General features: G+C 36.4%; 1 protein-coding gene across 5 annotated transcripts in view; it reads left to right on the top strand.

The window, feature by feature from the left end:
- The window catches only part of Xrcc4 (X-ray repair cross complementing 4), a 212,661-nt gene that overhangs the window by 114,354 nt on the left and 80,573 nt on the right, over nt 1–17,734 (top strand). For 4 of the 5 annotated variants that reach the window (XR_015734962.1, XM_087896767.1, XM_087896768.1 and 1 more), the window contains one exon: nt 11,925–11,963. The exons of the other annotated variant lie outside the window; for it this stretch is intronic. Coding sequence is in view for 3 of the 4 variants with exons in the window: in XM_087896767.1 (XP_087752893.1) it covers nt 11,925–11,963 (39 nt within the window). In the remaining variant the exon portion in view is untranslated. The remainder of the gene's footprint in view (nt 1–11,924; nt 11,964–17,734) is intronic. 5 annotated transcript variants of the gene reach the window in all.

The raw sequence follows: 17,734 nt of genomic DNA, 5'->3' as shown, positions 1-17,734 counted from the left end.
AGAGAAACCCTGTCTTTGAAAAACAAAAACAAAACTTAATAAATTTGATGTCAATATAAATCCTACATATTTCCCTTGCTTGGATTAGATCACTTCATATGTTGGCCAGAGTTCAGAGAATGCTGCATTTTAGATTTAAAAAAAAAAAAAAACAACAGTGAAGTTTCACATCCCTGGATAGTTTTTAAAAATGTAAACAGAGGTATGGTGCTATAATAAATCTTTGAGGTATTATCACAGTCAGTCCATGTTATTAAGTTCTCACAATGATCTTTCTGAGTAGATACTCTAACCTAACCTACAACCAAATCTGAGGCAAAAATAAAAAGGAAAAATGAGATAGAAAACATATAATAAACACTGATAAATGAATAAAAAATAAACTGTTTGCCTTTGTATATATATATATATATATGTATGGGGAAAAGCACTTATTTTCACATAGGGATGATATAAAAGTGAGTTTGATCACTGTCTTAATTAGGATTTCTCTTGCTGTGAAGAGATCGCAGCAAAACTGGTTAATGAAAACATTTAACTGGGCTTGGCTAACAGTTTTAGAGATTTAGTCCATTGTTGTCATCGCAGAAAGCAAGGCAGCAGACAGCAGATATGGTGCTGGAGAGGTAGTTGAGAGTTGTACATCTTGACCCGCAGGCAACAGGATGTAAACCATGTCCCACACTGGGTATAGCTTGACCATGTGAGACTTCAAAGCCTCCTCCCACAGTGACACACTTCCTCCTACAAGACAACACCTAATCATGCAAGTACCACTTTCTATAGGCAAAGTGTTCAAAAGCATGAGTCTATGAAGGCCATGTGATTTTAAACCACCACATTTTACGCCCTGGCCTCCATAACCTTGTAGCCTTTACATAATGCACAAATGCATTTAGTCCAATTTCAAAAATTCCCCTATAAACGGAGACTACATTTTTGTTCCCAATCCCCGAGACCCAAATAATTACACAGAAACTTCATTAATCACAACACTGCTTGGCTAATGACTCAGGCATATTCCTATCTAGTTCTTACATTTAAATTAACCCATTTCTATTAGTCTGTGCATCGCCACAAGGCTGTGGCTTACCAATAAGGTTTTGTGTCCTTCTCCATTTGTGTTTACGTAACTTTGCTTTCTCACTGTTTTCAGTTTACTTTTCCGACCTACCTATTTTCTGCCCTGCCATAAGCCAAAGCAGCTTCTTTATTAACCAATGATAATAAAACATATTCATAGGATACAGAGGGGAATTCCACATCATTTCTCCTTTTCTGTCTAAATAAAAAGGATGGTTTTAACTTTAACATAAAAAGATTTTATATATATAAAACAACTATCAAACAAGAATTATAGTTGCAATATTTAGTCATTTACATTTGGGAAGATAAGAAAAATATTTTCTCATTTATCCTATCTTTGTGAGTCTAAAATTTCATATATAATTTATCTTTTATCATATCTAGGAAAAACCCCAGAAGGTTATAATATTACCTAAGTAAACAGGAAATGCATTGTAAGCAACTTCCAAAACTCTAAAATTGACAGAAACATCTTGCTGCCTGTACAGTCGTCCAAAATTCTTCTGTAACATTTAGGCATTCATCTTTAGACTACAGGCCATAGAATCTGGCAGACATTTCCATGAAGCAGGAAGTTTGAAAGATTGCCTATATTAGCAATTTTTCTTTTGTGTCTTGAAGAATGTCTATCAGACTCTTTCATGAAGCAGGAACCATGAAAGACTGTTTCACATTCTTTCGGCAAGTTCAGCAGTCTGCGTCCTTCATGTCCAGTTTAAACAGCACACCATCAGGCAGTTCAGGCAAGAGCAGTTTCTTGCCCAAATGGCTAGTCTTGTCACATTGAAAGCAAATTCCGTAATGAGTTTTATCAATCCCTATCTGGTATGAGAAGTCCTTCTGTTTATGTATTGTTTTTATTGGTTAATGAATAAAGAAGCTGTTTGGGCCTCTCACAGGGCAGAATAGAGCAAGTCAGAAATTCTAAGCAGAGATAGAGGAGAAAAGAAGGCATAGTCAGAGAGATGCCATGTAGCTTTTGAAGGGAAAAGATACCCCTGAACCTTCCTGATAAACTATAGGAAGTAGAATACAAAATGGTGGAATACAAAATTATAGAAATGAGTTAATATAAGATGTAATAGTTAATTAATAAGAAACCTAAGCTATTGGCCAAGCAATGTTGAAATTAATACAGTTTCTGTGTGATTATTTCGGGTTTGGGTATCCAGAATTAACAAGCAGTCTCTGCCTATACCCATCAGCTCTCGGAAGTAATTAATGCTGGCAGAAGCAGACATGTCTCACTGTCAAGAAAAGTCTAAGTTCTTAAAACATTCTAAATACTGTATTCTGTAGGTCTTTGAAGTGTTGATGTTTTAACATATCTCTATATCTAGAAAACCTAAGTAATGATATTAATATCTACATATCAGGCTTTATATGGAAATTCTTTCCAAACATTTAGGCACCATTATGTAAATTGAGACTGCACTTTTATTCCTGACCTCCCAGACTCAAATACTGACACAGAAACTTTATTAATTACAACACTGTTTAGGCAATGACCTATTTCTTACATTTAAATTAACCCATTTCTATTAGTCTGTGTGCCACTAGAATGTTTTGCTAACTGATAAGGTTTTGCATCCTTCTCCTTCAGCAGCTGTGTGGCATCTACTTAACTCTGTCTTGTTTCTCCCTGCATTCAGTTTAGCTTTCCTGTCTACCTGTTTTCTGCCCTGCATTAGGCCAAAGCAGCTTCTTTATTAACCAATGCTAATAAAAACATATTCACAAGGCCAAGGCAGTTTCTTTAGTCAACCAATGAAAGCAACACATAAACAGATGGACCTCCTCCAACATATATTAAGGCATACTTACTTGAAATGCTATATATCAAATTCTAGAAAGTTTAAAGAAATTATCCAAAACCTGTGGTTAACAAATTTGCAAATCTCTGAACTGTATATAAAAAAAAAAATAAGAGAGCCGAAGAAATGTGAGCAGTCTGAGCAGGAAGCACAGAACACTCAGAGAAAATAATATCCGAATCCATGAAAGCATTGAATGAGCTAATAGAAGTTAGTCACTGTAGGGAAAGAAGATACAGGTTGCAGGTTTAGTCTGTGTCTGGCATAGTACTGATGAAAAGGCTGGGTAGAGTCTACTTTTAGAAGACAGCTGATTATGAGGTCTAAGATGAAATGCAGAAGTAGGGGTGGTATTCGACCAAAAGGCAGTACTGAATGGGCATAGAATTCAAATGAGAGAAACAGTGGCTCAAACTAAAGCATTGCTGCTAGCATTAGAGTGGAGAATGATTTAGAGCTGATATGAAACCCACAGACAGCGTATAATGATTTATGGAATAATCTGACTTTGAGATGTTGAGTTTGTGTTTTGGGATCCTCAGATTCTGTTTGAAGTAAATTTTCAAGAAACAGACAGAACTCTGTATCCATAGTTATGCAAGCACACAAGCAAGGATACTCTTCCATTGTGACAGCTGACAAAGCTAATATGAATAAGTCCTTGGTGGTCAAGAGCCAGCATGATATATTCAATTCCTGAGACTTATACTGTAAGAGTGCTATCAGATAAACAAAGAATATTTGAGGTATTTCTTTAAGTTAGTTAAGTTAGGAACAAACAGGAAAGCCAGTGCTTATATTTAATAAACACCAACTGAATGTCTCAACAGTGATTTTTCCAACAGTGATTCATTCACACATGTACAGTTTAAAATAGAAACTAAATGAAATAAGAAAGTAAAACAATTGTGTTTTAAGACTTTATGTTAAAGCATTTTTTAATAATTATAACCTCATATTGATAATTTTCTTGATTTACCTGTTATAGTGAAAGCGTATCATGTTTTGCTGTTCTGTACATTGTAAACTTTCTTTGAAGAATTATGTCTCTAAATGTTTTTAAATTATTTTACAGTATCACATATATGAATTTTTACTATCTTCACACCCCCTATTCTATCTCACACCCTTCTTTTCCATTCAGACTCTTCTCAACAAGTTCCGTCCTTCCTTTTTAATTAATTAATCCATCTATTTATTTTTGTATTCCTCATCATGGTTAAATTGGCTGTTTACAGAGCATGAGTGGATTTTACTTATTGAAAAATGTACAGCTTGTCAGTGGCTGCACACCTGAACCAGTGTACATCTCAAAGCACTTATTAACTGTTCATGTTCTCTCCGGGAGCAGTAAACCTTCTTGAGCCCTACTGCCATCCATGGTAAAATGCTGAGTGCCCAGGCTTGTCTAGGACTTGTATAGGTAACCATGGTGGCAATGATATGAGTGCAGTAGCCTTGTCATGCACCAAAGACTTAGACTCTTTTTGCCCCTTCTTCCTCAATGTTGCCTGAGACGTGTAGGTTCCTCTGTGTGTGTGTATGTGTGTGTGTGTGTGTGTGTATGCACGCATGGTACTTAGAGTTGGACACTCCATTATTTTATTTTCTGTACTGCGTTAGTTGTTTGTCATTGAAATAACCACTGCTACTGCATGGTGGTGGTACATGCCTTTAATCGCAGCACTGGGGAGGCAGAGGGAGGTGGATCTCTGTGAGTTTGAGGCCAACCTGGTCTACAAGAGCTTGTTCCAGAACAGTCCCCAAAGCTACAGAGAAACCCTGTCACCGGATTGAGCCCCCCGAGGTCCGGAGGGGGAGCGGAAGGAGGAGGAACATAAAAGACGAAATCAGTACTGCGAGGGATGCTATCACCCACTGATACAAGGGAACGGATCTGATGAGAGTTTACCAGGGCCAGTCGGACTGGGACTGAACGAGGACGTGATCTAGCCAGATTCTTGGAATTTGGCCGGATTCTCTGACTGTGGCTGGCCCGGGGTCTTTCTGAAAAGCCATTGACTATGACACTGGGACCTGTTTCCTCTGCATATGCTGGATTTTGGGGATCCAGTCTGTTTGGACGCTCGCCTTCCTGGACCTGGAGGGAGGGGGAGGGAGCTGGAGCTTCCCACAGGGCAGGAAACCCTGACTGCCCTGGGGGATGGAGGGGAAGGAGGGGGGGAGTGGGGGGAGTGGGAGGGTGTTGGGAGGGGGGGCGGAAATGGAAACTTTTATAATTTAATAAAATTTCCTAAAAAAAAAATAAAAAAAAAGAAAGAAAGAGAAAGAAAGAAGAAAGGAAGGGAGGGAGGGAGGGAGGGAGGGAGGGAGGGAGGAAGAAGAAGAGGAGGAGGAGGAGGAGGAGGAGGAGGAGGAGGAGGAGGAGGAGGAGGAGGAGGAAGGAAGGAAGGAAGGAAGGAAGGAAGGAAGGAAGGAAGGAAGGAAGGAAGGAAGGAAGGAAGGAAGGACCACTGCCCACTACAAAAACCAAAAGCGGCTTCTGATGAAGGCTAAGAGCAACTCTAATCTATAAATATAAATGGACTTAGAAGGCAGTTTGACATGATGTCCATTTAACAAAATGACAGTATTTTTAAATTTAAAAAACCCCATGATACCTATTTATCAAGCCTGTGTGATATACAGTGCATCGAAAATGAAAGTGAATTATTAAAGTCTTTTTCTCTTCCGACTCTCTAATCCTTTTTCATCTCACTGCAGAAGTCTAGTTAAATAAAATAACAGCTAAACATTCCAATAAGACTTAAGATTTCACTGAGACCTTTACTAATATATTTTGCTTCCTCGGTGGGTGTGCACATGTATTTAGAGCAGATATATCTGTTGCATGGATCACTAATTAATCTTGCTCTGTCATATAGCCTGGTAATATTTTCTAAATGCTGGTTAGTCTTATTTTTTTTATAACTCACTAATGGATCTTCTTCTGATCTTTGAAAATCTCTACTCAGAGTTTTTTAATACCTCCTCAATTTATTTCAGTGTCTTGCTTCACTAATACTTATTCTGTTTATTGTCTTTAGTAGGTGTTTGAGATTATAAACTGGGAATTCCTTGAAATGTAATTATGAATAATATTTTTATCTTAAACCAAATAATTTGAAATTCCTCTGTTGAAACTTGCTTGGATAATTTTAAAATTACTGTCTAATCTGTCCTCCACCATCAGTCTCCATATTTTTCATAATTTGTATAGCATTTATTTGGTTTTTTATTATTTGTTTTTGTATGTGAGGATGTGCCATGGTGCACATTTAGTGGTCTGAAGTCAACTTGTAGGGGTTTCTTCTATTCTGTGGTTTCCAGCAGTGGAACTCAGGGCATTACCCTTGACCAATAGTGCCTCTATACCCAGAGTAGCCTATCCTGCATCAATCTTCTTTTTTTTATAAAAAAATATAGAAGTATTTATAAAGTATTGACCTGGCACATGAATTATTACAAGGGCTTACTATTAACAGAATATGTGTATGAGCTGTTACAGAAGTAAATGTATTGAAAGCACCATTAGAGATAGGAAGTCTTAAGTAGTCATTGTCATATTCTGAGTATCTCAGTTGCTTTTCTCTTGCTTTGCTGATAATATGAACAAGGCAGGTGGTTGAAGGAATCCACTTGTTTGTTCATGGCTGCTCAGCCCTGAAATAAACATCTAGACACTGTATCAATTAAATCACTGCTTGGCCCATTAGCTCTGGCTTCTTATTGGCTAACTCATATATTAATTTAACCTCTTTCTATTAATCTGTATATTACTACAAGGTTGTGGCCTACCAGCAAAGTTTCAGTGTTTCTGTCTTCAGGAGCAGCTCCATGTCTTCTCTCTGACTCTGCCTCCTTTCTCCCAGCATTCAGTTTAGTTTTCCTTGCCTAATTCTGTTACCCTATAGCTCTACTATAGCCCTCAAAGCAATTCCTTTATTAACCAATGATATTGACAGCATACAGAGGGGAATCCCACATAACCTATCCTTTTTTGTTTAAATAAAAAGGAAGCTTTTAACTTTAACATAGTAAACTTATATGTAGCAAAATAGGTATCAAGTAAGAATTACAGTTACAGTATTTTTTATCACAACCAAGGAAAACTATAACTATAACTATAATTTTTTTAACTTCATCAAAGACTCCAGAAGGATATAATATTACCTACGTAAACAGGAAGTACATTGTAAGCAACTTCCAAAACTCTAGAATTGACAGAGACATCTCACTGCCTGGATAGTCACCCAAAGTTCTTTTCTACCATTGGGGCATCCATCTTCAGCCTACAGGCCCATATTATCTGGCAGACTTTTAGATGAAGCAGGAAATTTCAAAGATTGTTCTACCAATATTGGCCGATTGCCAGTCATATTTTTCTGTGTCCTGCATAATATCTAGCAGAATCTTTCATGAAGCAGGAACCCTGAAAGATCATCTCACTTTTAGGCAAGTTCAGCAGTCATTTCTCTGTGGATCCTACATGTCCAGTTCATCAAGCAGTCCAGCAAAACCGCTTTCTTGCCCAAATGCCTAACAAACTCCATAAGGAGCCTCTTCAATGCCCATCTTCCTCTTGAAGTAGATTGGTGCTGCCAGGAGCAGATGTTCCTTATTGTCAAGAAGAGTCCTAAGTTAAATGCCATATTCTGAAGGTCTCTGAAAGATTTGAAGAATACCTATCTATCTGAAAATACATCTCTGTATATCTCGAAAATGTAAATAACATGACTACAAGCTTGACTATTATAGATGATTATCTATTAACCTATATTTCTTAATTATGCATTACATTTTTAAATGTGCTGCACAAACACAATACCTTAATCAAGAGCAGAAATATACATAAATACAGTATTCACAGCAACATTTCAGGGGGTCTTGGTCCCTCAATTCATATTATCCTTTGACCCAAATTTTGAAGACAAGATACCATTAAAATATATATGGTGGTTTAACTTAGCAATGTGCAGAATGAAATGTCTCTCTTTACTCAAAAAATTCAAAGAAAACACGTTATATACATATTCTAGACTTTCTGTGTCTATTTCATCTTTACATGGCTTATTCTTTTTTACTTCTTTTAATCTATGCCTGTCTGTACTCTCTTTAAATACTTTGCTTTATATTTTTTATAAACCATTTACTTCCTTTTATAACTTTCTATACTCATTTTCTTCTCTCTTCCTTGCCTTCGTACATTTATCCAACACTGTGACTCATTTAGAGGTCTTTTATGTCTGAATCTGTCCTATTGTGTGTCTGTAATCCCTTACTGTCCAGGAGCACTTTCTAAAATGCTAAGCCCTTCTTATGAACATAATCTGCAGCATTAGTAGGCCAAATACGGCCCACACAGCCCTACATGGTGAAAGAGGTCCATTCACCACTCTGCAAACCATGCACATTGCCTCCCTTCCAAGTTTGCAGCAAGTCTATGTCAAACCATTAAGCAGTTGTAGCACTCTACTCAGAAAATCTATTTAAATGCTTGATAGCAAGACCTTGTCAAGTTGGCAGCACGGCTCAGAAAGCTGGCATTTCAAAACCGCAGCTTTTTTTTTTTTTCTGCTACTGCTAAATCAGGAAAACCTCTATTTAAGGAGCTACAGCATACTGCCAACAAGCAAAACCCAATCAGGAAAATAAAATGCAGCTAAACTTTGTTTTTAGTGTCTAGAATTCCTTTGCAAGCCTTCTGAGGTCTTAAGTGGATTTTAGTTGGCCACATGGGCACCAATTTGTTGGAGGAAGCTGCTTGTTGGTTCCTGGCTGCAAAATCCAGAAATAATCACACAGAAACTGTCTTAATTAAATCAGTGCTGGGCCCATTAGCTCTAGCTTCTTATTGGCTAACTCTTACATATTAATTTTACCAATTTCTATTAATCTGTGTTATCACCATGAGTTCGTGGACTACCAGCAAAGTTTCAGCATGTTTGTTTCTGGTGGCTCCATGACTTCTCTCTGTCTCTGCCTCCTCCCAGCATTCAGTTTAGTTTTCCTAACCTAGCTCTGTTACCCTTTAGTTCTGCTATAGACCCAAAGCAGTTCCTTTATTAACCAATGATACTCACAGCATACAGAGGGGAATCCCACATCAGCAGATTTTAGAAGAAAGGGTTTATTTGGGGCTTACAGTTTCAGAGGGTTAAAATCACCTATGCCATCATGACAGCAGGCATTCAGTCATGACTCTGGAGCTCAGAGCTTACATGTTGAGACAATAATCAAAAGGCAGAGAGAGAGACTCAGAATGGCAAGGAGTTTTGAAAACTCAAAACTGTTCCTCAGTGGCATTGCTTCTCTAACAAGGCCATACCTCCTAACCTTTGCAACACACTTACACCAAATAAAGATCCACTGTTCCAAAACATAAACCTATGGGAGCCATTCTCATTTAAACCACTACATTGAGATACCAGGGATTCAAGAATTTGGAGGAAACACATTCAGTTTCTAGTGAAGAATTCCCTTTTGATCAAACAGCAATCTAATATACAGTTTCCAAGAAAAGTATTATGAATTAATTTAATAACAAAGAGAGCTATGCCAGGAGAAATGTACTAATCCAGAATGCTGATATCAGTACGGTTAGAAATAAAAGTCAAAAATCACATTTTAATGGGGGAAAAGTAAGTTCAAGGTGGAAATTTGTGCTAAGTTTTGACCTAGCCAATCCCCAAGACTGTAAGCAGAAATTCAGTATTCAGAATTGGCAGTGCTTATCACCCTGCTGAGTTCTTTTTTTTTTTTTTTTTTTTTTTTTCTTCGTCCTCTTCCACCGAGCGCGCAGCTTCGGGAGGGACACACATGGAGCGGTGAGGGAGGAAGGAGACACCCGCCTAGCCAGCCAGATCAGCCGAATCAACCCTGGCGATCAATGGGGTTTCTTTTCCTTCCTGGGATCTCAGTCTTGTGGGGAGTATTTGGAAGGCTTTTTATGTTAGTTTCGTAATGTTTGTCCATGTGTTCTTCAGTAGAAAAATCTAAGACAGAGATGCTTCTTGGTGCTGTGATGAAATACCCTCACACTGAGTTCTTGTGAGCAAGAAAATTTCTGAGAATGAAGAGCCCATAGTGGAGTGTAGCAGATCTTAGACTTTATCTAAGGCAGGTCTTATACTTTATCTCATTTTAAACACTGCATAAAGTCAAGCCACTTTTAGAACTGAGATATAACTAACTGAAAGATGTAATTTTCCAAGGAATATAAAATCTAGTATGTAAATAAAAATAGTACTGTTTACTATGGACGTGATGTATTAGTAATTAATTACTCTTTGTGAGTTATTTTTTCTTATTATTTCACAGTTGTTTTCTGTTTCTGCTAGACGTTGTGATTACTATGCTTTAGCAAGTAAGGAATTTGTCATTTTCCTTTAAAAAAGGTTAGATTTGTTTGGGCAGGCGGTCAATTTGCTGACAACTCACCTTGCTCCCTTTACTAATTTTTGAGCACAGCATGGTGGGTCTGTCTAGACCATGGTGGGTGTCATGGAGAGGACAGCATTCTCACCTCTGAATCTCCCAGTGCATGGTTGATATCTGGGCTTCTCCACAGCAAACTAGGCCCCAACAAAGTCCTGACTGTCAATGTGCAGTTTCACACCCATCCAGCAGCTGACCGTGACTGCTCTGGGGCATGTTTACTCTGTAGTTTTCTCCCTTTACTGCTGCCTAGTAAAGCCAAGCTATGGTGTGGATCACTAATTTCCACCTCTTCTTGTCGGGGATATCATCATATTCTGCATGGATCACAACTCCTGTGTTGAGGTCCAGAAAGGACCTCCATGTTCAGTGACCGATTAGTCTTATGACTGCTCTGTTCTTCCTTTTAGGAAGCAGATTCATGCCCAGACGGTCCACTTTTGGAAATGTGCTGTTTTTACTGAGAAATTGGAAATATTTTCATGTTAGTTCTATATAAATGTAAAAGCACATTCCATGTCTTTTGCAATGCTAAATTTTCTTTTACTTTCTAATAGTACTTTTGCTGTTGAAGAAGTTAGAACTAGGCATATATTAGCAGTTTGTCAAAGATAAGTCACAGCAGCTTGCAACCTGAATGTAATCTCCTTTATGGAAACCCTGTCCCAAGGAAGAGCATCTGGTGGAAATCACTTGGGTTGAAAGCTCTGAAAGTGGCTATCACAAAAGTTTTCTTTCTTGGCCTTTATGTCCTTGACTAAGAAAGTCAGCATTCTTTATTTAATGAAATTTTGTTTGGAAAAAACAATAGGTGTTTTGCTAATGTAAAAAAAATCTCCTTAGGACTTGCGTCATTAGTCCTCCCTGTTCTCTTTGTTATAATTTCTGCACCAAAGGAATTTGAAATTTATCTTATTCTCTATAAATGAGGAAGAGCCTTCCAAGAAGTGTGTTGTGAAATTTTCCTGCTCTTTGGATCTGCTGTTTTTAGTACTATTATCTAGAGTTATATTTTATAATGTTTATTATCACCAGGTATATCAGAAGGGTAAATCTGCTATAAATAAGAAATTTCATTTTCATTGTCACTATGAGAATGACATAACTAATAAAGAATAAATAAATAAGGAGAAATTAGATTAAAAGAATTCCTCTAAAGAATTACCAGGTTTTGACGAAAATTCAAAGATGTTAAAATTGGCCAGTTTTTTCAGTTTAACAAAAATGTCAACTTGATTTTTATATTTTTAAAAAAGGTTATAGTTCTATTTAAATTGTTTACCTGGTTTTAATTTAATTTTGGTATATGTTACCTGTCAAGAAGATTGTCCATTTCTTTTTACATTTTCCAGTTTTGTGGAGTACAGGTTTTTCTAGTATGACTTAATTATTCTCAGGATTTCCTCAGTATCTGTTGTTATTTCCCCTTTTTAATTTCTGGTTTTGTTAAGTTGTATATTCTCTCTATGCCTTTTGATTAGTTTGGATAAGATTTTCTCATAGAACCAGCTCTTTGTTTCATTGATTTTTTTGTATTATTATTATTATTATTATTATTATTATTGGTTTCTATTTTACTGATTTCAGCCCTCAACTCGATTATTTCCTGTTGTCTACTCCTCCTGGGTGAGTCTGCTTCTTTTTGTTCTAGAGCTTTCAGGTGTCCTGTTAAGTCACTAGTGTGAGTTTTCTTCACTTTCTTTATGTAGGCACTTAGTGCTATGAATTTTCCTGATAGCATTGCTTTCATAGTGCCCCATAGGTTTGGGTACTTTGTACCTTCATTTTCATTTAATTCTAGGGAGTCTTTTATGTCTTTGTTTCGTCCTTGACCCAGGGGTAGTTCAGTAGAGCACAGTTCAATTTCCATGAGTTTCTGGGCTCTCTGCGATAAGTGTTGCTGTGAAATTCTAACTTTAAACCATGATGATCTAATAAGATACTCTGATTTTTTTTTGTACCTATTGAGGTTTTATTTGTTATAAAGTGTTTTGGTCAGTTTCAGAGACGGTTCCATGAGTTGCTGAGAAGAAGGTATATTCTTTTGTGTTTGGGTGAAATATTTTGTAGATGTCTGTTAAATCAATTTGAGTCATGACATCTGTTAGTTGTCTTATTTCTCTTTTACGTTTCTGTCTGGTTGTCCTGTCCCTGGTGAGGATAGGATGTCTCTTACTATTAGTGTGTGGGGTTTGATGTGTGATTTAATCTTTAGCGATGTTTATTTTACATTTGTGGGTGCTCTTGTATTTGGGCATAGATGTTCAGGATTGAGATTTTATCTTGATGGATTGTTCCTGTTATGAGTATAAAGTGTCCGTCTCCATCTCTTCTGATTGATTTTAGTTTGAAGGCTATTTTATAATACGTAGTACTTTGCTTGGTGCTATTTTCTTTCCTCAGCAATATTTTCAGGGAGCTGTTCTGCATGAGGCAAAATGATAACTAATTTTACTAAATATCAATTTTTGTGTAGATGTTATGAATACCAAAATATGAACTTTATAGAATTTTCCATATATTAGTAGACCTTTTTTTTCTTTTGCCACTTTATACCAAAGATGGTGTTTTAAAAACTGATTAGTTTCTGATAGTAACCAAATATTCATCTTAGTTTATGATAAAATTTGCATAAATGAATTTTGACCAATGGATCAAAATCCACACTTTAGAACTTTAGTTAGTTAGGATAGATAACTCTATGTGTTCTGTTGTGTCCTAGCTTCAAGAGTGTAATACAATAAGAGATTGAAATTTATACTTTCAAATTATGATAGTCTGAAATACAGTACACATATATACATACAAATATAATTTTAAATCTCTTTGTATTTTTATGTAAATATATGTTGCAAAAGGAAAGAAAAATGAATTTTGAAGCAAATATGCTGATTGTCTGCATTCTCACTTAGCACACTGTGTTTTCCTGCAATGGAAGAGGTTTATGCAGACTAATGAGTTAATTTCAGTGGAATAAACTTATGGACATTCATGAATATGGCTTTATTTAGTCCTGCTTGGGAGGAAGTGATAGTAGTTTAGGCAGCCTAGCATGTAGCATGACGATGCCTATAGAAATAAAGAAGATAATGAGAAATTTATTGAGGGTGATGGAGACATGTTCCTGAGGAAGCAGCCCAGAAGGTGGTCATCCTCTCCAGAAGACGTGCAGGGTGGCGCATAGGTAGCAGGCCCAGTATTTCTACACTGATAAAGTATTGGAGTATTGACATCCTTGACAATTCTTCTTTAAGAATATAGTTTCTCTGTAAAACTGTGTTTTGTGAGTATTCACTATATATCTGTGCATGTATGCCACACTGAGTTATATGGATGACACTATTCTTATGTAATGAGCAATGTCCATAGAATTTTGATTATTTTTATTTGTTTCTTTGCCTTATATATGCTGGCATACCTGCTACTCAATAGAGAAACTGTGAATGTTTTTCATCAGTTTTCTCAATCAGATGATATCTCTGACTGACTGGCCTTTTCCCCCTTCCTCTACAGTTATAAATGCTTCTGGGGCATAGAGGGCTGATACTAAGTCAACACTTCTGAAATTAGGAAAGTTTTCCTGGCATAAGTGATATCTGTAAGGAGTTGCCACGGGTGGGTGAGAGCCAAGTGGAACTCTTTTTTTTTTTTTCCTGGCAGAAGATTAGCAAATCCCCGCTGTGAAAACGGAGAAAAGAGCCTCAGATAAAACCCAGTATATCTATAAATGTAACTGTAACAACAAAAGTATGTTTAAAGTAGTATGTTTTCAATACATTAGGGAGTTATATCATTGTCATAATGATAATAGATAAGGAATGATCAAATTTGCATTTTTAGACTTATCTTTCTTTGACTGTATATAACCTATAGCAGTTGTCTGAATGAAATAGTATAGAACTATTAATGACTTGGAATTGGAGTTACTAATTAGTTATTAAAAATGAAGTTTTGAAAAGGAACAAGATGGATCTCAAATTCAGAATGCTTTTCATGAACATGCTAGTGAGTTTGCACCTTCTTAGTAATGATGGCTAACTGTGGCTTTCTGCCATCTTCTTAAATATAAATGCTAATAGAGAGTAAAAACAAATATCCATAATACATTTCTCCTACCTGTTTTATCAATTAATATTCAATATGATTCTTACCTTTTTCTAGTTTTGAATGTAGATGACAAAAAACATGTAAGCGGTCCAGTTTTCAAGATAAAAACTACACTTTTTTGTAAAATAAATTTATTGATTACATTAAATACCACAACAGAGAAAGTATCATACTGATGAATGGAAAGGAAAAACTTTCAACTTGTATAAGACATTTCTTCAATTACTAACTTAAGCACTATGAGATAGTCTGAGATTGTATTTAATTTGTCTTACGTTTAATTAATAATCATCACTTGTTTGAAAGAATAATCAGGTAGATTGTATCCTCTTATATTCACGGTAACTATATGATCTAATGTCTCACAATATATTTTAAATGTATTTTATTAAATCTTTGAAAATTTCATAAGTGCATTCAGTGCATTTTGATCAGTTCACTCCATACTCCTTCCCCTAGCAACTGCCAGATAAAGCTGGTACCCAAACCATAAGCAGTGTGTGTTCACTCTTAAGAGTGGGAAGATCAGGCACCTCTCCCTGTAGCTTTCGCTGAGACACAGTTACCTTGTATTGTGATTGCTAGATCTCCTGGTGTATGATACTAAGCAATACTAGGGTCTGAGGTTCTTTGTCCTGAAATCACATGATGGTTAAAAAAAAAAAAGGCTCAGGCCATCACTGAGCCTTTGGGGGCTGGGGTTGATAGTGATGCTCCATCTATGGCTAAGCACTAGCAATTTATTATTTTCAGCATTTGAACATTAATTGCATCTATAAAGCATTACTCATGGAAACAAGAAGTTTTCCCACCAAAGATGGGAGAACACAAACTTATGGATAGAAATATACATATTTAATAGGTAGTTTAAGAATGTAACAATCTGAAAAAAAAACATGACTAGGTGTCCCTCTACAGCCTATGACTCCTCTAGCTGTGAATTTGGCCAGGCATAGAGTACCACAAAGATGGTTCAATGGACTGCTTGTTGCCAAAGCTGATTAATTTAGTGATTATGTTTGAAAGTTTTTTGTGAGATGTTTAGCTTTACAAAATTTTAATTTCATTGTTCAAATTTACTCAAAGAATGTCTGAAATTGACCATAGTTCAAAGAAGCATTAGCAACTTTCTATCACCAAGGCATCTACCTTAATGAAGAGAGGGTGAGAGCAGTGCAAAGCCTGATTTTCCGTAGTGTATCAGATTTGTTCAGGCCTTCCCAGGCTAAGCGGGAATGGGAAAAGGAAATGAATGTTGTTTTCAGTCCCCTCAGACACACCACTCTCCCTTCTGCTCGTGCTCAGCAGAGAGAGCGTATAGCCTTCAGGGGGAACTTCCTCCATCTCGGCTGCTTTTCCCAGCTTGTGGTTTCTGTGTTGTTCGTCGAGCGGCTCCTTATTTTCTACTTCTGGCCTGTTCATGCTGAGCTCCTGCAGAGTATATACTGATGATACTTCAGAGAGGGAAACTCATAGAATCCTTACAGCTCATTCAAATGCTTTTCATTTTATTTTGCTTTATCTATTTTGTTTTCATTTTGCTGAAATAGTCCAAAAGCTTTACAAAGGCTTACATTTCATTAAAAGTTCATCAAGAGATAAAAACTAAAAAGCCTAGAAATCTGTATGAACAAGCACTAGCAAATGTTTACTATTGACTGAAGTCCACACCTAATCCAGGAACAATGAACTCTGTGTTGACTCAAGCATGGCAGACATGGGTAACTGTTGGAAGCTGAGGAATTACAGTTTTGTTTTGTGGAAACTTATTAGCCATTAAAAGTACTTTCCAAGGTTTGTTATTTTAACTGTAAAATTATATAAACTTATTACTTAATGAGGTTCTTTCATAAACTGCTTTTCCTATGTAACTTTTTTAATGGTAACTAAATCGGTGGCAGCCGATATAATCAACAGTATATTTATATTTCACATAAACAGAAATTAAGTTCAGGAATTACTTATTTTAACCCGATTAGCATTTAAATTTTATGACAGTTAATCAATGAGTGTGTATTGAGGAATTATTCTGTTTTATACATTGTGCTAATACTAGTAGTACATAGGAAAATTCCAGCCCTGCTTTAAATTTCTTGTAAGAATCAAATTAATTATTTTAGGAGTGATGAAATCAGCTAAAGATGTTGGGGAGCTATTCAAAAGGCTCTAGAAGATGACTAGGCAGTTTTGATCCACATTTGCTATTTGAGTTCCTTTAGAATTCTGTCTAGGGCTTGGGATGTAGCTCAGTGTCACAATGCTTACTCACCATGTCTTGGGCCTATTATTCAGCATAGCACCATACAGAAACTATTGTACTGAAACAAAATCTTAATCCCTAGTTCTTTCTAATATCTAATATCAGAAATAAGATAAACTTTTATTTTCCTCTTGGGAGAACTGTTCCAATACCATCTGATAACAACAACTACATTTTCAAAAGAAGTGCAAATAAGGAAAACAGTATAAGAAATCAAATTGTAATAGATCGTTAGCAAAAGGTCCACAAATGTGGAGCTCTACTGATTAAGTCGAAAAAAAAATATAAATTGGAGGTAGAGCTTTAAAAGCTCAGTTCTTTTTTAAAATCTGTGTTATAATTTCCTTCATATGGCTTCTTGGAAATAGTTGCATTCTTGTGTCCTACTTGGCTATAAGCCTTGGGATGGCCTTCTAGGTTGTGCCTAACACAGAAAACCCTCAGCAGTTATTGGATATCAAAGGAATAATGTATCCCTGTTGTGTAAAGAATAGATTTTCATTCCTAGCCATTTAATTAGTAAATTGAAACATAAGCACTGCGCTATTTTGTTAATGAAGAGTGCTATTTAATGTCTTTACCCCCCATTTTTATAGTATCAGTACTTCTGGAATGCACAGTTTATGTTAGTGTTCTGCTGTGTGTCTGATTTTTAGAGTACTGGATTTCTAAAAATGACTTCTTATGTTACCCCAGTTTAGAAAAGATTTGTTGTGAAGTTTGCATTGCAGCTGTGCTAGCCAGAGAGAAGCCTGACTTTTCTCAATGTGTGTTTGATTCTGTGTTATTATTTATTTGGTGATTGCTGATAACTAGGTTAAACTGTTGACCTTTTGCATTAGGTGATCGTCAGTTGTTCATAAAAACAGGATGACAAGAGAGGAGATCTTTGAAGGGGGATTTTGATGAATGGTGAGGAAAAATTATGCTCACTTGTTTTATCAGATTACAAATTTACTACCTCCCGCAGATCACTTAAGATACTGCTTTCTGAAGCGTGGTGTGACCCACCTTATCTTAGCTTAATTTC

The sequence above is a fragment of the Myodes glareolus genome, chromosome 15, assembly GCF_982192425.1.
Source record: "Myodes glareolus chromosome 15, mMyoGla1.1, whole genome shotgun sequence".
Classification (NCBI taxonomy): Eukaryota; Metazoa; Chordata; class Mammalia; order Rodentia; family Cricetidae; genus Myodes; species Myodes glareolus.
Note: the sequence above shows the minus strand (reverse complement) of the source record. Positions and strands in the feature narration are given on the sequence as shown.